The following is a 22,089-nucleotide window of genomic DNA, read 5'->3' on the forward strand; positions in this document are numbered from 1 at the left end:
TTTTTTTTGCGTGGAGGGGAAAGGTGGCAAGAATTTTCGAAAGAATAACACGTTTAGATGGAAAATGAAAAGGGAAGAGAGAAGCCTGCAGAGGCTAAAAGATACTAACTGATACGAAGGCTTCAGACAAGTCCATGACATTCACAAATACTTTGATAAAATTAGTGTTAGTGTAATTTGCCATGTATGCCCCACTTGTCACCATTGTATCGGTTTCTGACGGTTTTGTATGCGTTTTTCGGTTTTGGGCGAATTTTTTTTTGCGGTTTTGGACGATATTTTCTTCGGTTTTGCGGTTTCTAATCAGGGGCGCCCCTGTTTCTAATATACCCCAATGCCTCCCTACTAAAAACACCCTTAATTACAGCTGTAGGGGCTTATAATTCAAAAACGGCTCGGTGAAATTTTTTTATGTTGTCAACTTTTGATAAGCATGATAAGACGCAACTTTTGGCAAAGTTTAAAAAAATTCTGTATTTAGGGTTCAGAGCCACCTTAAATGTTCGAACATTTCAGGTGGCTCTAGGATGGAGTAGCATTCCATCCAGGGTTACGCCTACTAGCTCATTTTCAAACAAATCAAACTTGTTTTTCACATGAATAGTTTTGCTTGAGGACTCGTTTTGAAACAGAGGCACAAGGTAAGGAAAATGGCTTGTTGGTCGTTTTGGGACGCATCGTGATTTCTTATATAACGATCATTACCCATAAGTTGTTTATCGGCACGGGGAGGGAGTTGTCCGCGTGGTGCAGCGTAGCTTCGTAAGCTTTTGCCCGTTCTTGGTCAGGTAAATAATGTAATGTGAAATAAGAACATAGCTCTTAAATTGTGTCTTACACGATTTCATAATATATATGTCATAACTGAAGTGAGAGCTAGTAAAATGTTGGAAATATCAGTGATGCACTGATCGTTGCCCACAGCTTTTTCGAGAGTCGCAGGGCGAGAGTTGTAAAGCTCAAGCTAAACTCTTGAACTTCGTGTATCCCGTATTTCTGTTATCACTTTAATTGCAGACGGCGAATTAAGGTCAACAAGCAAAGAAGCTGCTGGTTTTATCCTTGTTAGTCGTTCCAGTGAACGTTTGTCTACCTGAGTTAACAGATATTAAAAAACTTCGGGCATTTCTCATATTAATGAGCTGAAATGGCGGGCTGTTCAATTCATGCATTAACGCACCACAAAAGCACAACAATAGAGGCGGATTGATCAGTATTCAGAGAATGCTTTACGGGCTTTCTTTCGATAACAACAGGTTCTTACAATTAACCAAATTTCAATGATAACAAAGCAAATTGTGTATTAATCTAATTGAATGATAAAAGCTTTAAGGTACAAAACTCAACTTTATGTTGTAATGAACATGAAAATTGTCCTTCAAATTTCTGGGTAGTAATCCACGAGCCAAATTATGACTTAACATGACTTGTATCACACAAAAAGTAATCAATCTCAAATTTCCAAAGACAGCTTTATAAGCAGGACGTCACATGTCGATTATTTCGATAGTCGATAAAAATCGATCATTGTCGATCGTTGTCGATACTAATCAATCGACAAATATAGGAATTTGATAAAAGTCGATCACACAATTTATTGTGATTATCGACTTTGTTCGATTATGATTGATTTTGATTGATTTTGATTGATTTTGATCGATTTTGATCGATTTCAATCGACAAGTATCGGAAATATAAAAAACGATGTATGGCGTAGACGTATGTAGGTTGCGGACTGGTACAACAGTCACAGGTGCAAGGAGAAGCAAGGGGCATACAAACCCGGCGAATTTAGCCAACCTAGCGGAGAGGGAGTAGAGTCGTAGCAGCTTGAATTTTTCAAATGTTGAACTAAGTAAAAACACTGATGAATAAAATGTTAATTTACTTTACTTTACTTCTTAATTACTTTATTGGCCTCGATTTTTTCCCGCATCTAGTCTAAATTTTGACCCGTTCTGTCACCCCGAAGAAGCACGACTTCGAATTCCCAGGATCTCTCATCTCCCCGCCTAGAGAGACCCTGGGAACTAGTTTGGTTCGAGTTATGTAAAAGATCGCGATTTAGTTCAGCTGAAACTGTTAATCGATCATTTCTCGAGGTAATTTAAACATTTTATTCTGTAATGAATAACAGACCACTTCGCTGTTCCGGTTTTCATTTAAGTTTATTGCCACACACATTTACTTAAGAGCTGTTTACACTCAGCATAAAAAAAGTCACTGGAGGTATTGTTGGTTTGGTTACTTGAATTTCGCAGCTGATTGAAACATTTGTCTGCATTTTTGTTGATAAAATCGATAATCAGTTGAAAATCTTGTGATTATCGACTTTTATCGACAAATTTGACTTGTCGATTGACAATTATCGACAAACATCGAGTACTATTGACTTATCGACTACGTTTTCGATGATCGACTTTGATCGACATGTTACGTCCTGTTATAAGCCATTTCAGAGTTACCCTGTGCCTCTGATTGAAAACTTAAGTCCTTGTGAAAAGGTGAGTTTGATTTGCATGAAAATAAGCCTGCAGGAAGAACACATTTTCCTATAAATGGTTTTGCTTGCAGACTTGTTTTGGCACAAAGGCGAAAGCAGTGGCAGATCCAGACCTTGAGCTAAGGAAGGTGCGGGGGGGGGGGGGGGGGGGGTGTTTTGCTTGCCCTGACAGCTTTTCTTACTTCTGTGATTTCTTCTTTTTTACCCAAAATAAGGGGGGGGGGGGCCAGGCCCCCTGGGCCTCTCCCCTAGATCCGCCACTGAAAAGGCGACTCAGAAAAATGACCTGTTGTGCCAGGGCCTTTCAACATTTATGTATATAATTTTCAATATATTTTGTACCTTGACTCAGAGACTCGCTCACTCACTGATGCTACATTTTACCCTTAACAAAATATAAATTGTTAACTTTGTGTGATATTCTGTCACCTTGTATGTCGTTTGCTCACATTGTCTTTGTACCATTATTTACTTACAGTAGTACATTCTCAGACATCACAAGCCATCAAGACTGCTATAATATGAGTGAGGAAGACAAAAAATACTTGGATGATGAATGTGACAAAATTGATTTTATGAGTATTGTTAAGAGTGTTGGGTCACAAATAAAAGTAAGTACTGTTGATACTCGGGTACTGAAGGAAAAATTCCTCATCCATGTCAGTTGCAAAATGCATGACCAACTACTGTCAGTGAGCAAAATAACTATTTGTAGTGTCAGTATAGGATTTGATTTGAATGTGAACTCTTGCAAGATTTACACTATTAGTGTCTGTGATCATACGTGAAAATTCTCTTAAAAGTGCAGAAGGCTTTAGGTGAGTGCAATTTGAAAGAATTTTCAAATATCACAAGTAATGTTATTCCCCAATTGCTGGAGCTTTTATATAATTACTCATTTACTGTATGACCAAGTAAGGTAGAAACTCACTGCAGTGCAAATTAAAAATTAACAATAAATTGTCCAGCCCTGCCCCTCAGCCAATCGCAATGAAGTAATTTTCTCTGTCATATAATAAAATTGACATTATTATTTATCTGCAAGGAGAGAAATAACAAACAGTAGCTACTCAAACAATAGGTTTGTAAGCATGGTACTCTCTAATGGCAGGGGTGGTTTTTTGGCAGTGGCTATATTGATGTTCCTAAACAATTAAAAAAAATATGCATAAGAAAAATACTCATTTCCCAATCAAGAAATAATTTTCATTGTTTGGAAACACCAACATGGCTGCCATGACATCATGTGAAAATACTTCATCATACACCTGAACGTAATGGAGTCATTTTCACAGGATAAAAGCCTTGGCAACATGTTCCCCGACTTGAAGAGCTCCGAATCTCATATCTTCACATTATATCTTGTTAAAGGTGGAAAAAGAAGACGATGAAATCTCAAACTGTGGCATTATTGACAACTCAAGTAAGAACTAACTATAACTTGCGCTCCATTTCAATCTACATTGAAGTCTTAATCTCTTCTCCAGGATGCAAAACAAACAAACAAACAAACAAACAAACAAGCAAAAAAACACAATTTCAATCCATAATCTGTGATGCACTGCTGCCCTAGTGTTGTTGTGACAAGCCCCCAGAATATTACTTACTAGTATGATTAATTGATTTAACATTAAATTAAATATTTTCATTTCTTATGTTGCTTTTGTAATTTCAGTTTCCTCAATTTAAACCTTTTCCCAAAAAAGTGTACTTGTCTGTCTGGCTAGCAAAGGACAGAACCTCCTAGCCTGACTACAAAACCCAATAGCCTCATTACCCATGCTATCAGTCACAGCTCTCCTTGTACACTTCTAAGAGCCATGGATAGTCCTGGATATTTTGTCGCCTGTTTTCAGTCATATCCGTAAAATGTAGCTGGAGAAAATGGAAAAACTGTACTCTATTAACAATTATTACTTTAGCCTAGGAAGTTAAGAATATCGCAAAGCAAAGATGACAAAGACAAAATTTCATTCACAACTAAATGTAAACTGCAGTCATATTTTCTTTGCAACCACGTGCATCTGTCCTGTTATGTTTAAACCACAAGTATTGGTTTTGTTATAAGACCCAAGATTCTACTGTGCCTAACAACACTTGCACATGTAAAAAAGCAGAAATTGAATACAAATGGTCATGTTTATTTTACGGGGCTGTTTCACGAGGCAATTTTTTTCTCTTTTAACTTTTGTTCAGCATAAGTTATCTTGTGTAACTAACAGTACCATAACTGTAGGTTAGCATTTGTTTACTTTACTTTACAAAATTGAATTGAATTTTGCCATATGTCATCAACTGCATTGGTTGAAGTTGGGTGTGTGTGACATCCGGGGGCCTCATGGTTAGTGCGCTCAACTCTGGACTGAGTGGTCCGGGTTCAAGGCAGGGGACATTATTGTATTGTGTTATTGAGCAGACACTTCACTCACAGTACCTCTATCCACTAGGGTGTGTAAATGGGTACCAGAGAATTTAATGCTTGGGGGGGTACCCTGCGATGGACTAGCATCTCTTCCAGGAGGGCAAGGCTGTTGCCTAAGGAAATTTTTAAGGAGCCCAAGCCACTTTTTTAGGAGCCCAGAATAAATTTGCCGTGGTAAATCCGGGGGGTTGGCGAGACTGGGGAAGGCGGGGGGGGGGGGGTGGAGTGAATTTGGAAATTTAGGGGAGGGGTCCGGAGGCAGAGATTTTCCATGAGACACTAATATGGTCTGTTTTATCAATCAAATTTTTGAAATAAAGTGTTCAGCAAAGTGATCAGGTCATCACTGAGAGAGAATACTATTTGTGGTCAAGCAAATTCAATAATTGGTGTATCCAGGCAAGTGCTGCAGCTTTTTTTACAAAAATTTATATGGCCTCTTTCATTTTTGAGTTTAGCAATTCTAAACAAATCATGAAATGCAAGCTGCAAATGAAAACAAATAAAAATGAAATATGCATTTGGGGCGTTTGAATTTGGCCTCACTGAAATGTACTTTCCTTCCCCGGGCTTCAGGGACATAAGTATAAACAAAAGGTGCATTTTTTAGGCAGCATTACTGCATTATATTGGCTGCTTCTTTGGAGAAAATATATTCTCGTATATTGGGCGGAGCCATGACAATTGGTTTGATAATTTAAAATATAAAACCCTGGTATGCAAAAAGAATTGCAATGCTGTTTTCTTTTTGCTGGCTTGTAGCTACTTGAATATTTCGACTTTTAAGTCATAAATATCCTTTCACAAACTACAGAAATTCATTCAGTACAGCTAAGTGAAGTTTTCCAAAGTATTGGACAAAAAAAAAAAGCCCAAGAATTTATCCTTATTCAAATCTAAATATAATGTCAGCAGCAGCATCACTCCAATTCCAAAAATATTTGTTAATCAAAGTAGTTATTTTGCAACTAGAATCAGTAGGGCATCAACAGAGACACAATCCATTGGCATACATGCCGTGCATTTATTCAATACTGAGCTTGCAATGCATTGTAGGGCGATTTTCAACTATGGCTGTTTTCGGTTGTTTTGTGAGCGGAGAGAGACTTTGTTGCCGTGTTTTGGCCCATATTTCTCGTGTTAAAAGTGTGAATGATCTTTTGGCCGATTTCATGAGAAGATTGAAGTCATCGGACAGATTAGATGGGAATGAAAACTCCATGTTTACGCGCCCACTCGGGCTCCTTCAACGAAACTTTAGTCGCCCACACTCGTAACTTAGGCGCCTCAGGCGACCGGGCGCCCGTTAGGCAGCAGCCTTGCGGGAGGGAGTAGAAATACTCCTTGTCTCTTCATGCTACATAGAAAACGGAGATAAGCTCCGTCCTGATGGGCCATAAATGCGGACTTAACCTTACCGAGTGGTCCGGGTTCAAAGCAGGGGACATTATTGTATTATGTTCTTGAGCGGACACTTCACTCACAGTACCTCTATCCACTAGGGTGTGTAAATGGGTACCAGAGAATTTAATGCTGGTGGGGTACCCTGCGATGGACTAGCATTCCTTCTAGGAGGGAGTAGAAATACTCCATGTCTCTACATACCTTTTTACCTTTTTTATTACTCCAGCAGCACCTAGTTTCCAACTTCTGGTTGGTGATGAGAATGCAACCATATTTCCTACGCAGTGTGTTGCTTCAACAGTGCCTAGTTTCCAACTGACAGTTGGTGATGAGGATATAAAAAGATGTCCTACTGAGTGCGTTACTTCAGCAGTATGTAGTTTCCAACTTATTGCTGGTGATGAAAATGCAAACATATTTCCTACAGAGTGTGTTGCTACAACGGTACCCAGTTTGGAACCCCCTGTTGGTGATAAGAATATAAACAGATCTACAGGCTGTGTTATTTCAGAAACTTCTTGTTTTCAGCGTATTGCTGGTGATGAAAGTGCAGTCATATGTCCTACAGAGAGTGCTGCTTCGACGGTGCCTAGTTTGGAACCTCCTGTTGGTGATAAGAATATAAACAGATCTCCAGGCTGGGTTACTTCAGAAGCTTCTAGTTTCCAACTTAGTACTGGAGATGAAAATGCAGACATATTTTTTGCTTCGACAGTGCATAGTTTCGATCGTCCTGTTGGTGATGAGAAAATAAACAGATCTCCTGTCGAGTGTGTTCCTTCTACAGCTTCTAGTCTCTCATCTATCTCGTGTCCTCACTGTGCAAAATGTTTCCAACGTAGAAACAATCTAAACCGACACATTTCTGTTTTTCATACAACAAATAAACCGTATGAATGCCAGCAATGTGCCAAGAAATTCTCGACGGAAAAACAATACGATGTTCACATTCAAAGACATGAGAACAAATGTCCATATTGTCCAGAAGTGTTCCGGGTGCGCAAATATCTTCTCAAACATGTTGTCCTGTGTCATAAAGACAAAGATCCCAGTAGCTTGGCGTGGGATGCAAAACGATTTTCACAAGGTAAGGTTTCCTGGGGATGAGGTCCGGGGGGAGTGTTCGTCGTACCAACGAGCACCCCCGTCCTTTTTTATATGGGAGTCCCCCAGGGATGGGGTGTGTCGGTTATCATACTTGCCTCTTTCTCGTGAGACGCATTATCATGAACGGTAATTCATTGTGAAGAACAGCTCCAAAAAACCTGTCGGGCGTCTTTCGGTCGTCTGTCGGCCATCTTATTCGGTGATTTATCGGCCGTCCGACTGTCGGCCGACTGTTGGGGTTTGTCGGTTATCATACTTGCCTCTTTTTCGCGAGATGTATTAGCATGTACGGTAATTGTGAAGAACAACTCCAAAAAACCTGTCGGGCGTCTTTCGGTCGTCTGTCGGCCATCTTATTCGGTGATTTATCGGCCGTCCGACTGTCGGCCGACTGTTGGGGTTTGTCGGTTATCATACTTGCCCCTTTTTCGCGAGATGTATTAGCATGTACGGTAATTGTGAAGAACAACTCCAAAAAACCTGTCGGGCGTCTTTCGGTCGTCTGTCGGCCATCTCATTCGGTGATTTATCGGCCGTCCGACTGTCAGCCGACTGTTGGGGTTTGTCGGTTATCATACTTTGCCTCTTTTTCGCGAGATGTATTAGCATGTACGGTAATTGTGAAGAACAGCTCCAAAAAACCTGTCGGGCGTCTTTCGGTCGTCTGTCGGCCATCTCATTCGGTGATTTATCGGCCGTCCGACTGTCGGCCGACTGTTGGGGTTTGTCGGTTATCATAATTGCCTCTTTTTCGCGAGATGTATTAGCATGTACGGTAATTGTGAGGAACAGCTCCAAAAAACCTTTCGGGCGTCTTTCGGTCGTCTGTCGGCCATCTCATTCGGTGATTTATCGGCCGTCCGACTGTCAGCCGACTGTTGGGGTTTGTCGGTTATCATACTTTGCCTCTTTTTCGCGAGATGTATTAGCATGTACGGTAATTGTGAAGAACAACTCCAAAAAACCTGTTGGGCGTCTTTCGGTCGTCTGTCGGCCATCTTATTCGGTGATTTATCGGCCGTCCGACTGTCGGCCGACTGTTGGGGTTTGTCGGTTATCATAATTGCCTCTTTTTCGCGAGATGTATTAGCATGTACGGTAATTGTGAGGAACAGCTCCAAAAAACCTTTCGGGCGTCTTTCGGTCGTCTGTCGGCCATCTCATTCGGTGATTTATCGGCCGTCCGACTGTCAGCCGACTGTTGGGGTTTGTCGGTTATCATACTTTGCCTCTTTTTCGCGAGATGTATTAGCATGTACGGTAATTGTGAAGAACAACTCCAAAAAACCTGTCGGGCGTCTTTCGGTCGTCTGTCGGCCATCTTATTCGGTGATTTATCGGCCGTCCGACTGTCGGCCGACTGTTGGGGTTTGTCGGTTATCATACTTGCCCCTTTTTCGCGAGATGTATTAGCATGTACGGTAATTGTGAAGAACAGCTCCAAAAAACCTGTCGGGCGTCTTTCGGTCGTCTGTCGGCCATCTCATTCGGTGATTTATCGGCCGTCCGACTGTCAGCCGACTGTTGGGGTTTGTCGGTTATCATACTTTGCCTCTTTTTCGCGAGATGTATTAGCATGTACGGTAATTGTGAAGAACAACTCCAAAAAACCTGTCGGGCGTCTTTCGGTCGTCTGTCGGCCATCTTATTCGGTGATTTATCGGCCGTCCGACTGTCGGCCGACTGTTGGGGTTTGTCGGTTATCATACTTGCCCCTTTTTCGCGAGATGTATTAGCATGTACGGTAATTGTGAAGAACAACTCCAAAAAACCTGTCGGGCGTCTTTCGGTCGTCTGTCGGCCATCTCATTCGGTGATTTATCGGCCGTCCGACTGTCAGCCGACTGTTGGGGTTTGTCGGTTATCATACTTTGCCTCTTTTTCGCGAGATGTATTAGCATGTACGGTAATTGTGAAGAACAACTCCAAAAAACCTGTCGGGCGTCTTTCGGTCGTCTGTCGGCCATCTTATTCGGTGATTTATCGGCCGTCCGACTGTCGGCCGACTGTTGGGGTTTGTCGGTTATCATACTTGCCCCTTTTTCGCGAGATGTATTAGCATGTACGGTAATTGTGAAGAACAACTCCAAAAAACCTGTCGGGCGTCTTTCGGTCGTCTGTCGGCCATCTCATTCGGTGATTTATCGGCCGTCCGACTGTCAGCCGACTGTTGGGGTTTGTCGGTTATCATAATTGCCTCTTTTTCGCGAGATGTATTAGCATGTACGGTAATTGTGAGGAACAGCTCCAAAAAACCTTTCGGGCGTCTTTCGGTCGTCTGTCGGCCATCTCATTCGGTGATTTATCGGCCGTCCGACTGTCGGCCGACTGTTGGGGTTTGTCGGTTATCATACTTGCCTCTTTTTCGCGAGATGTATTAGCATGTACGGTAATTGTGAAGAACAGCTCTAAAAAACCTGTCGGGCGTCTTTCGGTCGTCTGTCGACCATTTCATTCGGTAATTTATCGGCCGTCCGACTGTCGGCCGACTGTTGGGGTTTGTCGGTTATCACACTTTGCCTCTTTTTCGCGAGATGTATTAGCACGTACGGTAATTGTGAAGAACAGCTCCAAAAAACCTGTCGGGCGTCTTTCGGTCGTCTGTCGGCCATGTCTTTCGGTAATTTATCGGCCGTCCGACTGTCGGCCGATTGTTGTCCGACAGAAGACCGATGCGTTTCGGCCAAAACACAGACCAGTGCAATCCCAAATTCTCGAACCCTCTATCTTTGACACTCCCTATAACTTCAACCAGAAGCCGTTCCCCTCCCCTCAGTCGAACACTATAATTCCCTGATTTCTCGAGCTACCTGATTTTTCAAACCAATTTTCGTTCCCCTAGGAGGTCCGAGAAATCGTGAGGCCACTGTATTCTTATGGTAAAGTTAAACAAATGGTAGAAAGGTTTGATTAAAGTGGAATTCATGATCGGTTTCAAACAGGGTGTCAAAACTGATTTGATTACAAACGCGCATTACTTGCAGAAGATTTCGGACCAAAAAGTGTCCGAAAATAAAACCGTCCGAAAATTTTAAACGTCCGAAATGTTTACAGTACTGTATAAAACTTTTAAGTAGCTCTAAAACTTTTAGTCTCCTCTATGGAGAGCGAACTCTAGTTGATACACTGCTTGAGATGCGTAACGGCTTGATAGAATTTGTGTTGTTTTCTCATTTCAGATCATTTTCGCGGATGTTGTTTCAGTCTAATCCGTCTTTAGTAGGCGTAAATTTGCTTTGCTGTGTTTCAGCAAAGTGTCCAAAATTTTGGTCCGAAATTTGTTAGAAATGAGATAAAAAGTGTCCGAAAATTAAACGCCCCAAAGGAAACGTCCGAAATATTTTGCAAGTTATGTATCTTTAAATTTGCCACGATGTGTCTCTTCCCGAACGTATGTCATTTTTGTATGTTCAGGTTCAAGCCCAGGCCGTGTTCGTTGTGGTCAGTGTGGAGATGAACTCGATTCATTACGAGGCTATCTGGAGCACAGGGTGTACAATCATATGGTCAAACAATGCTGGATTTGCCAAAAGACATTTAGCAACAGGAAAATCCTGAAAAGGCACATGAAAACCCACACCGGTGAAAAAACATTTCCTTGCGACCACTGTGACAAGCTTTTCGTAACGCAATCAGAACGAAAGTCCCACATACGCCTCTTGACTATGGAAAAATCATTCACGTGCAACTTGTGTGGGAAAGGTTTTAAAAAGCAGGTCTCACTTGACTATCACATGGCCACCCACAACAGTGAGAAACCTCACCAATGCACGTATTGCTTAAAATACTTCAAAAGAAAATGGTCTTACGATATTCACGTAGGCGCGCACACGGGGGAAAGTCCGTATCAGTGTAAACATTGTGACGAGGTCTTCACGAGCAGTCGATGCCGCCATCGGCATACGATCAAAGAGCATCCTGACTCTGTTTCCAAGAAGGAGTACAACTGCAACTACTGCTCCAGATCGTTTAAAACCTCGACTTCACTGTCCACTCATATTCGAAGACACACTGGTCAAGTTTTACGATGCGAAGTTTGTTCTTTTGTAACTGTGTCGAAAATGAACTTAGAAGTGCATATGAACAAGCACACAGGTGCACGGCCTTACAAATGCAAACACTGTCTCAAGGCATTTTCTCAACCATCTCGTCTGAAAATCCATGAACGTTCTCACACTGGTGAGAAGCCATATGCTTGTGATCAGTGCGAGAAAGCGTTCATTGATAAATACAGCCTTGTAAGGCATGTCCGCACTCACACGGGAGAGAAGCCTTATAAATGCAGCTACTGCAGTAAGGCCTTTGCCCAGGGATGCCAGCTGCAGTTCCACGAGAGGACACACACTGGAGAAAAACCCTACGAGTGTTCACAGTGTGAAAAGAAATTCGCTCGTCGACAGGAGCTTAACAAACACTTGGCAACTCACGAACAAAGGGAACAGCAGACTGGGACAAAGAGGAAAAACAGTAGAAGTGATTCTAACTCAGATTACAATTCAGATAAAACAAAAGGTGCCAGGGAACAGGAGAAATGTGCCAAAAGACCTGCAAGTTTAAGAAGTGCAAAGCGAAGTAGCAACAAATACTGATGTGTTAGCGAACTTAAGCAAAGGGAACAGCAGACTGGAACAAAGAGGATAAAGAACGTAAGTGATTCTAAATCAGATTGCTATTCAGATAAAACGAGAAGTGCCTCTGGACAGGAGAAATGTGAAAGACTGGCAAGTTTAAGAAGTGCAAAGCAGAAGTGGCAAGAAACAATGATAAGATGACAGTTATGCAGAAGTGTGTCAAGAATAAACAGAAAGAGCATATTCGTTGCAGAATCTATGTGCATGTTCCCAAAATGTTTCAATTTGAGAATTGGAACCTAATTGAAAACCGTTTGACTAGAAATACTATTAATGCTACAAAGTAGAAATTACTATGAGGTACCAGTCCAGAGAATGTTCCTTTATTTCTGCCATAATATTCTCAACCGTTCTCATTTTTTTTTATGTTTTGCTTCTCCAAAAGAGGGGTGGCTAGCCACCCAATCCACCTCCCCCCCGCTAAATCCGCCCCTTCTAAAGCCGTTCTGTGTAACAACTTTAAGACGAAATCCGATGGGAAATCGCGCAATTTCAGTTTTAAGTGGACAAAACCTTGTACCAGAATAATTTTAAGTATGTAACTGTCCTTTTTGCACTTTATAAAAGCTAAAGATATAAATAGTTGCCTGAAATAACACCTAAAACAATTTCCCATGGGAACTCGAGAAAATAATTTCAGAGTTCAGAGAAATTGTGCTAACCCAGGTAAAATTTCATCATCAGTTTCATTTCACCAGCACTTTTAAATGTTTTATATGAATTTCAAAATTTGTTTTCCACGGTTGGTGTTGACAGAAATGTTTTTTTTTGAGAATATATTTAAAACAGTCGCACAGAAGTTTGTAATATAGTGCAAATAACTTGATTCGGTACAAAGTTTTTGCCCACTTGTTACTCCAACTTCTGGTGGATTCTTTCTTAATAATATACTGAGATGTGATCTCTTGCAGAGGGTATTTCCGTTCAGTCAAAGTGTAAGCTTCTTATAATTATCTGTCTAAACCAAAAACTTCCATTTCACTGACAGTAAAGTTTAGATCTGTTAAAAATGTGGTTGCTTCCTTACCGCTTGGGCACTGGTACGAGTTGGTCAGTATTGTGGAGCCTTCGTTGACATTTGGTTCATCAGGAATATAGAAATCATTGCCACTTCCAAATAATGGCCCATAGTCAAAGTTACAATTGATAGCATATTCTTCCTGGCCAGTAATCAAAGGCATCTTTCTTGGTGGCAGACCGCTTGGATTGTCAGGGCTGAACTAGAACGACTCTGGTGCGTTTTTGTAACCTGTGGAACCTAATGAAAACAATGAAATATCTCCGTGATTGCAACGTCCACGAGGAATGTATCGATTGCAAAACTATACCCTCGATATCTCGAGGGGTATAAAACCCCGTCCACATTACGCCGGAGAAATTTGAAAACGGAGCAATCACCGGTCATTTTGGATTTGTGTTTGAGGAAAACTCGGTCAGGGCAATCCCGTGAGTATCGTGATGTCATCTTTTTGGAAAAAGCTCCGTTTTGAAAACTTTTTCCGTCCGCACTAAAACGCAAAGCCGGCGTTGTCAAATTCTTCCGGTTTGAAAGACGTTTTCGAAAAGCTCCGTTTTCGTGTCGGATTAGTGTGGACGGTAGGCCTAACCGTAGAAATAAAGCTGCGTTATCAAATTTCTCCGGCGTAGTGTGGACGAGGTAGTGAGTAACCTTGCAGTGTAAGGTTGTCAACAAAATAGCGGCCGCTTCTTTGCGTTTTCGAAGTGTCTGAAGAGGATTTTGTTTGACTTTTGAACGATTAGTACGTAGAGTTATACAAGCAATTAGATTATTCGCTCTCTGTTTCCATGCGCAATACAAATCTCGAGCTCATAATCTAATTATTAAATGAGAATACGATTTTTAACCTATCAGTGCGCGTATTTTCTTTGGGCTATTTCCTTTGGTAATATGTACCCACCATCCCAATTTTTCTCGGTGTAGCCCCCAAATATGTAATTTTCACTCTTGACCACTGTCACAGTCGGTCCCTTGTTGTCACAACAAGAGTGAAAGTTGGACGCAGCCCAGCCATTACGCGAGGCACGATATAACAACTTGTCGCCGTCGTTTGTGATGGCCTGACTTTCCTTCAACCAGGTCACCAATGTTTCGCGCTGTTCTGTTGACAGGATCACAGAAACCTCGAATGGGTTTGCAGTCAGCGTCTCAATTATTCCTTCAACTTAATAAAATTCTACCTCGGCCAGTAGCTCTTCGCGAATTGTCTCGTCTTTAGGCACAATGAGCTGCCCAGTGCGACGATAACTCAGGATATACCGGAAGTGAGTTCCATCACGATCAATGAAGTAAGATCCATCCTCGCTTGGCTTTGTGTCAAATCTTCCTGAAAACATGGCGTGTAACATCGAACCTGGGATAGACATGACAAAACGAAAATGTATAAGAGGAAACATTATTTAATACATAGGAGACAGAACCAAACATTACAGAGCTGCAATTTTTTTTAGTTCAAATAGCAAACGATAACTTTTAGGAATCAGATGTCGACGTGGGAAGGAAGCTGGGGCCGGGCCGATCTAGGGGGAGGGGAGGAGGTGGTTTAAATTTCAAAAATGAGACATTATCACACGCTGACTTGGCCTTAGAATGCCGGAAATCCCATTTCAGGATCTCGATTTTAAAAAAACTTCCGGGGGAGTATGCCCCGGATCCCCTTACAGGAGACCGGGGACGTCGGTCCGTATTTCGAACCCCCTATTCTCACATCCTGTATCCGCCCCAGGGAAGGATTCTCTGAAAAACGTACTTTCTTGTGGGTTATGTTTCTCGTTTGACCAAACTGAGAATCGTTTAATGCCCAGCAATGTTTCCCTAATTAACCAGGCTCTCTCACAAAGATAGTGAATTAAAGTTTCTGTCTTTGATGACACTAGCTTTTAGTAGTGTTGAGAATACCCTAGGAATCATGGTTCATAGTTTATTACAATTTAGGTCAATTTTTAATTATAAAACACTGCGACAATATGGAAAAACAGAAAACCATTTTGGTTTAAAACGACGACGTTTCGACGTTCGCTCAACGCCATTATCAAGTCAGCTGAGTGAATAAAATGGGTACAAATTTAAATATAAACTAAGAGACACTAATGCAAAAAAAAAACAATGATAAAGAATTGATGACAAATTCTAAAAAGTACTAAAATGTCAATAATATAAAATATTTGCATGCAAAGAGTCACGTGAAAAGTTTGGCACGAATCGATTCTTTTTTGTGTATTTAACACAGGGCTCAATTCCTTAATGAAAAGCATTTCAAAAACTAACCAAATAAACTTTGATCTGCATTCTTCAAAATAGGAAATTGTTTGTTCTCTAAATTTTAAAACTTAAAAACAAGTGATTATTGCAATTTTACTTAGTTTTAAAACTTGTAGCTTTTGATATGTGTTTTATCAATTTGAATGGGCTCTTTATTCATTCATTACTTGATTTATTAACAAATAAATAAATTAATATATTTATTTACTATAGATTTGTTTATTTATTAAACGGTTGAAAATTCGTCAGTAATTGATCATCAGAAATAACTTCTCGATCATCGTTCCTTGGCAGTAGAACCTCCCATATAAAAACTACGGGGGTGCTCGTCGGAGAATTTGAAAAGAACCTCTATGAGGTACCAAGATCCTGTTTTTTGGGCGTGGCTTGAAATGTTTTTCACCCCTAAGAGGTACCAATAGGCCCTTTGCACGATCCGGTCACATGGTACGGAATAAATTATCATGGGACGCAAGTTACACAGTGGGACTTCCAAAACAAAGGAAAGTCGGGCTGGACTGGTACGAGTTCCTTTGTTTTGGAAGTCCCACTGTGTAACTCGCGTCCCAGCATAATTAATTCCGTACCATGTGACCGGATCGTGCAAAGGGCCCATTCTAAAACAACACATTATCTCCTTTGATATTTTTTTCGGCTCAATACCCCAAAGGGCTCCTTCTTGCCTTCATTATTTTCCTCGTTTTACTGTTCTCTATTGTTTTACGTCAGCTGTGTTTTCTACACCAAGTAAGAGCCCCTAAAAGCTACCGAAAACGCTTCTGTTGTGGAATGTGGACCTTCTGAGGTCGAACACCCTAAGAGGTTTTTAACCCCTAAAACGTACGACATGCACCCCGTTCCTTTTATCTGGGAGTCTCCCCCGGGTGGAAGCTTCTCTCGTATTGTAAATGCCAAAACACTGTGGCATTTCCAGGATACCTGATTGATACGAAGCGGAGCTGTCCAGTTGAAACAGAGAGAGGGGACTGGACACCGCGATGTGTCACGTTTCTGCTCTGTGTCACGCAAAATTCACCAAGAATCTAGAATTTATATTATTAAAAGCTAGCGACTTCGCCGCTCGCGCCCCCAGCCCAAACACGAGAGCATGCTCGCAGACTAACCTCTCTTCAACGGCCACTTTCCTCTGTCCTGGTACCTAAGGTTGTCGTTGTGTGAGGTTCGACTGTATTTCATCTTGGTTCACTGTCGTGACAAATATCGGCATCGGCAAAGCCTTGACAAGACACATTAAGCCTAATTATTTGTTCAAAATTACCTACCTGGGTCATTATTAAGGGTTGCTAGACTGGTCGAGAAAAAGTGGCCGCCGACATTGAGTTTCACCATTTTCGAGAAATGGGCATGCTCGAGCTTCTTTGCTGCCTCGTCAAGAGCTTCCATTTCTTTGCGAACTCTGTTCGTCTCGCGGTTTCAAATGTCGAAGACATCTTTGACGCGTTTGTTTACATCGTCCAGCACCTCACTGCTGTAAGAGCTGATTTCTTTCTCCGAATTACGCGATGAAGACATCGTTACAACAGCCCAGTAGGGTCGACACCAACCAACTCAACTCCCGATTTTAAAATAATTTTAAAATATTGATTTTTATTGGTCACGCAAGATGTGTCACTTTGCATACTCGTCCCCAGGATCACCCGTCCTCCTTACCCGACCGGGGCGTTGGCACAATAGTTCTTGGACTAAGATTTTCACTAATTCAATGCAGGTTTCCTTCCCGAAAACATCGACTGGTTGAACTAAAACCGTTCGATCAAATCGCCTACAGGCTTTCAGGAAGTTTAAAACTGGCTGACATGGAGATGTAATAAATGAGTACCGGCGAATTTAATGCTGGGGGTAACCCTGCGATGGACTAGCATCCCATCCAGCGGGGAGTAGAAATAGTCTAACTGGCTTCATGAGTACAGAAACCGGGATAAGCTCCAGCCTGATGGGCCACTTGGCTCGTATGCAGACTTTACCAACCTACTGAAGCTAAGATCACGATAGTTTGCAAATAATAACAACAGTAACAACATGATCTTCCCAATTCGCTATTTTTTAATCATGTGGTGCCAGAACGTCAGACGGCGAACAAAGTCATCAAAGACAGGGATAAACCTAGACATCGAGCTCAAAAGAAAAAAAAAAACATTCAGTTAAATTGATGCATAGTCTTCTTGAAGGAAAGCGAAACCAGCCTTATCAACAGAGTTCGTTCTCTTTTGAGCTTCTAAAATTCTGTGACTCTTCATGACCTTTCCAAGTTTTCCATGACCCACGTCAAGCAGTTGTTCTCAGAGTATTGTTAAAACAATCATTTATTTAAGGTATTTTCCAACTTAACAATGCATAAGATGCGTGATTGTGTTTATTTTTTCAATGTTTTTTTTTTTTTCAATCTTTCTGCCTTTTATTCTCAGAAAGCATATTGCTTTACCATGACTTCACGCATGACCCTCACTTAATTTCCAGGCCTGGAAATTGAAATTATAAATTCCATGACCTGTACAAACCGTATATCAATGAAATTAAAGAACTGTGAGTCTTAATAATTGTCCTTAATTAACGTGCGATTGGATAGTGGCCAGTCTTTGTCTGTCGTTTAAGTAGACAACAGCATATAGCAATAATGTGAAACAAAGCTGAGTTGAGTTGATAACTTTATTTATACACGGTAAAAACTCCTTCAGCATAATTCAAAAGTGTAATTTCTAAGGCTGCCTGACTAAACTAACTAATAATTAATACAGTATACAATACAAAATAGGTTGAAAGACAAAAATTAAGAGAGATTGGCAAACGTACAAATATTAATAAACACGCCGTAGGGGACATGTGAGCGTGCGCGTATTTTCTTCAGGCTATTTTCTAAACCAACTTAATCAATTTACTGATAAATTGTGTTTCAGTTCAGTCAAAAAGTATAAGCTTCTTACTTGTCAAAACCGAAAACTTCCATTTCACTGACAGTAAAGTATTGATCTCCGGTTAGAAACGTTTTGGCATTTTGACCGGTTGGGCACTGGTACGAGTTGCCCAGGTTTACCACGCAACTGTATGAATTTGGTGCCGAGGAAATTATAAGATCATAGCTTTCACCAAATACTGGTCCACAGTCCCTGTCGCAATAGATAGCATATTCTTCTTTTCCAGCTATCAAAGGCATCTTTGTTGGTGGCAGACCACTTGGGTTGACAAGACTGAACAGGAATGAGTCTGGTGCTCGTTTGTAAATCCAAGAATCTTCTGAAGAAATGAAATATCTTATCAGATATATATTAATAACAACGTTCACGAGGACTACATCAACTACAGTACCCTTATATCCTTAAAATCCAAAGAGGAATTCTTGAAGCCACTAGGAAGTAGATGTATTTTTCTAATTGTTGTACAGTATTGCTTAATTGTTTTGATATTTTCCCCCTGAGCGTGTAAAGAGCGCCTGATGAGTTCGTCTGAAATTTTAAAAGGAACCTTTATAATAGGCCATATTAGTATTCTCGGTATTGGACTGGAACTAGCTTGAAACTGAGGCTAATGCGGGGAGTCTCTTTTTAATGATATTCCCCCGCAATGCCCTCATTAGCCTCCATTTCACGGCTAGTTCCAGTCGAGAGATTATCAAGGTAAGTACCTTGATGATCTCTTGTTCCAGTTCAATACCGGAATACGAATATAGTATATTTCTTCGTGGGCGAACTCCACTTGATTTTGTTCATTTTAACAAAATGGTGGCACACTCCTCCCGTTTCGGGAATGGCATGGGCGTATGTTCGAGAAGTGTATAAAATTGTTCTGAAAATCATATTTTACCTCGGCTTGCTTTGAGGGCCATCACAACACAGCATTTCCCTTAGTATAAATCTACTAGCGTTCTATAAAGAATGGCGTTCTCGGATTGGCTACGCCATATAAGCTACGCACTATCTACTACGGTGGTGTAGCAGGACAGTGTGCGCTTGTTAACGAAGTGGCGACCGCTTCTGTGTGTTTTCGAAATATCTGTGAAGACAATTTAGATTACGTTTTAAACGACTAGTAGACTTATACTAAAACAATTAGATTATTTGCACGCTTTTTCTATGCGTAATAGTTGACTTGGGCTGTGCCCTCGTAAACCATCGCGGGATAGAAACCTCGAACTCATGATCTAATTTTTAATTAGTCAATGGAAACTCACCCCCTGCCCCCTCCCCTGTTAGCAAAACACAACCTCGATCCCAGGCTCCCTCTCCTTTCCCCTTGTCTCGATGACAATGGAGTAATTTGAAAAAGCTGTCTAGCTGCCAGAGACAAATCAGACAAATACAAAATAATAAAACTTAATTTAATGCAGAACTTCCCGCGGTTTTCCGTAAGAAGCATACGTTTTTTCAAGTGCTGTAAAACAAATACCTTCGTAATATTTACCAGGGTAGAGGCAAGTAATCTAATTATTTTCCCCAATTGCTATCATTTTCTAAAGGTCTGTGTTAAATCCTCCTACCTGTCCCGGGTTCGAAGAGCGGGGGCTGGGGTGAGGGGTGGGGGCAGGGTTTCCACTGACTACTGTATTATGCATCGCCAACTCATCGTCTCTTGGCATCGCATAGTTCCCCCTGACAATCAGTACATTGTACTCAAGAAATACCCACTATTCCAGCTTTTCTCTGTGTAGCCTCCAAATATGTAATTTCCACTCTTGATCACTGTCACAGTCGGTCCCTGGTTGTCACAACAGGAGTGAAAATCGGAAGCACGCCAGCCATCACGCGAGGCACAGTATAACAATTTCTCACTGGAGATTGTGATGGGCCCGGTTTCCTTCAGCCAGGTCACCAATGTTTGACGTTGTTCCAATGACAAGATCACAGAGTCTTTGAAGAAACTTCCTCTCAGCGGATTTACTATTCCTTCAATTTGATAAAAATCGGCCTCTGCCAATAACTCCACGCGAATTATCTCGTCTTGAGGCACAATAAGCTGCCCAGTGCGAAGATAATTCAGAATATGCCGGAAGTGAGTTCCGTCACGATCAATGAAGTAAGATCCATCCCCGCTTGGCTTTGCGTCAAATCTTCCTGAAAACATGGCGTGTAGCATCGAACCTGACATAAACATGATTCAAGGAAAGCGTATAAGAGTCTGGTAAAACAAGGAACCATTGTTACATGTGTAAACAGAACTCAATGTTACAGAGCTGCAGATGTGTCTTGTTAATTAAGCCACCTCGCAAACATAATTATCTGAATCAGATGTTGTTGTGAGAAGGAACGGATCTCTGCAGACCTCTTCAGCATTTCAAAAACATACAGGTATTTGCATCCGAAATATGCTTAATTCCCTCTCAAAGCAGCGATATTTCCCTGAATGTTTAGCAAAGATCTATGATGTAGAAAGTGAAACTGAAATTCGATCGTTAATTGCGTTAGCTTTTAATAGTATTCAATTCTTGATACTTCCTTAGCGATAATTAAACGTAATTATTTATTCCAAATCACCTGGATCTTTAGTCAGGGTTGCCAGACTGGTCGAGAATAGGTGGCCGCCGACATTGAGTTTCACCATCTTCGGGAAATGATTCTTTTCTGCCTCATCATGAGCTTCATGTTCCTTGCGAAATCTCTTCGCCTCGCGGTTTGAAATGTCGACGTCCTTGACGCGTTTCTCGACATCCTTAAGCCCTTCACTGCTGTGAGAACTGATTTGATTCTCCCAGTTACGCGATGAAGACATCTTCCCTGACACAAAGAGATCGTAAACGTAAATTTCGATTCTCGGAATTTACGATTTCGTGGAATTGTGTTTATGTTAATTCTTTTATTTTTTCGGTCACGCTAGACGTGCCACGTGGATCCCAACGCTTTTCTCATCAGTCCCCAGAGCCACCTGTCCCTGTTAGTCGGCGGGGCCTTGGCACTAAGAAATCAGCTTAATTTTTACTACCTTGGGCCTCTGTATCTAAGCGAAATTTTCCATATAAAAATGAATTTGATTTGCATGAAAATGAACCTGTAAGGGGGAACACATTTTCATACGAATGGTTTACAAAGGGATAATAATTGTCAAAAGGCAACTCGGAAATGGGATATTCAACGCTCGTTTCCTTCCTGAAATATCCATTGGTTGATCTCTAACTAAAACCGTTCTATTAAATCTTCTACAGACCCTCAGGAGCTATACTATAGTAAACGTGTCTGGCAACAGTTTCCAGCACTTTCCAGTTCGTAGTCTTTAATTTGACGGATGAGTTCTACAAGTAGTGTTAAAATGTTGATATCACACGGTCAAATGGCTCCCTTTTCACAAATTCGACAATTCCTAGATTTTCTGGAAACTTTTCCAGGACATTTCCGTCCCATTTGTCCGGCTACGTTTCAAAATTTTTGGAAATTTTCAGAAAGCGCCCTATATTTTGCCATGATCTTCGGTATTTTTATTATCTATCTATTTATTTTTTTGAAACAACGCATCCAACAGAGTTCGACCAGGATGAATTTAGCTAGAAGCATGAGAAGACTATTGATCGACACAAATTTAAGGAGTCCTGCGAATCCGCCCGTTCCTCTCTTCTGGCTATGTCATGACCACTTGTGTTTTTCCACATTTGTTCTGTTATCGAATCCAACGCATTGAAGTTCAAAGATCGCATCTCTTTTAAGCTTGATAAGAATTTTAATAACTTGAAATGGAAATTTGGAATGCAGTAAAAACCGCGTGTAAGAACCTAGTGGTTTAGGAACCTGCTGACAGAAAT

The 22,089-nt window shown here is 41.1% G+C and overlaps 2 protein-coding genes and 1 pseudogene across 6 annotated transcripts; 1 reads left to right on the top strand and 2 right to left on the bottom strand.

The window, feature by feature from the left end:
• Positions 1 to 694: 694 nt before the first annotated feature.
• On the top strand, positions 695 to 13,939 carry LOC145468260 (uncharacterized). 3 transcript variants are annotated; one of them, XM_081451946.1, is made up of 5 exons: positions 695 to 788; positions 2,982 to 3,114; positions 3,875 to 3,926; positions 6,556 to 7,416; positions 10,851 to 13,939. In XM_081451946.1, the coding sequence occupies exons 2-5, from the start codon at positions 3,025 to 3,027 to the stop codon at positions 12,023 to 12,025; spliced, it is 2,178 nt and encodes a 725-aa protein (XP_081308072.1). In that variant the 5' UTR covers positions 695 to 788; positions 2,982 to 3,024; the 3' UTR covers positions 12,026 to 13,939. The 3 variants fall into 3 exon arrangements, with proteins under 3 accessions (XP_081308072.1, XP_081308070.1, XP_081308071.1); XM_081451944.1 differs by lacking the exon at positions 695 to 788 and having other exon boundaries at positions 2,661 to 3,114; XM_081451945.1 differs by lacking the exon at positions 695 to 788 and having other exon boundaries at positions 2,661 to 3,114; positions 6,559 to 7,416.
• On the bottom strand, positions 13,018 to 17,647 carry LOC145468330 (uncharacterized; annotated as a pseudogene). The gene is made up of 3 exons (XR_014042176.1): positions 16,631 to 17,647; positions 13,987 to 14,439; positions 13,018 to 13,346 (listed from the first exon to the last, which is right to left on the bottom strand). The product of XR_014042176.1 is annotated as an uncharacterized LOC145468330 (transcript).
• An 88-nt stretch (positions 17,648 to 17,735) lies between these two features.
• On the bottom strand, positions 17,736 to 21,569 carry LOC145468294 (uncharacterized). 2 transcript variants are annotated; one of them, XM_081451987.1, is made up of 3 exons: positions 20,834 to 21,569; positions 19,988 to 20,440; positions 17,736 to 18,596 (listed from the first exon to the last, which is right to left on the bottom strand). In XM_081451987.1, exons 1-3 carry the CDS (start codon positions 21,066 to 21,068, stop codon positions 18,286 to 18,288), a joined length of 999 nt encoding a protein of 332 aa, XP_081308113.1. In that variant the 5' UTR covers positions 21,069 to 21,569; the 3' UTR covers positions 17,736 to 18,285. The 2 variants fall into 2 exon arrangements, with proteins under 2 accessions (XP_081308113.1, XP_081308112.1); XM_081451986.1 differs by having other exon boundaries at positions 17,736 to 18,599.
• Between the last annotated feature and the right edge of the window lie 520 nt (positions 21,570 to 22,089).

Source organism: Orbicella franksi, chromosome 14, assembly GCF_964199315.1.
Source record: "Orbicella franksi chromosome 14, jaOrbFran1.1, whole genome shotgun sequence".
Taxonomy (NCBI): domain Eukaryota; kingdom Metazoa; phylum Cnidaria; class Anthozoa; order Scleractinia; family Merulinidae; genus Orbicella; species Orbicella franksi.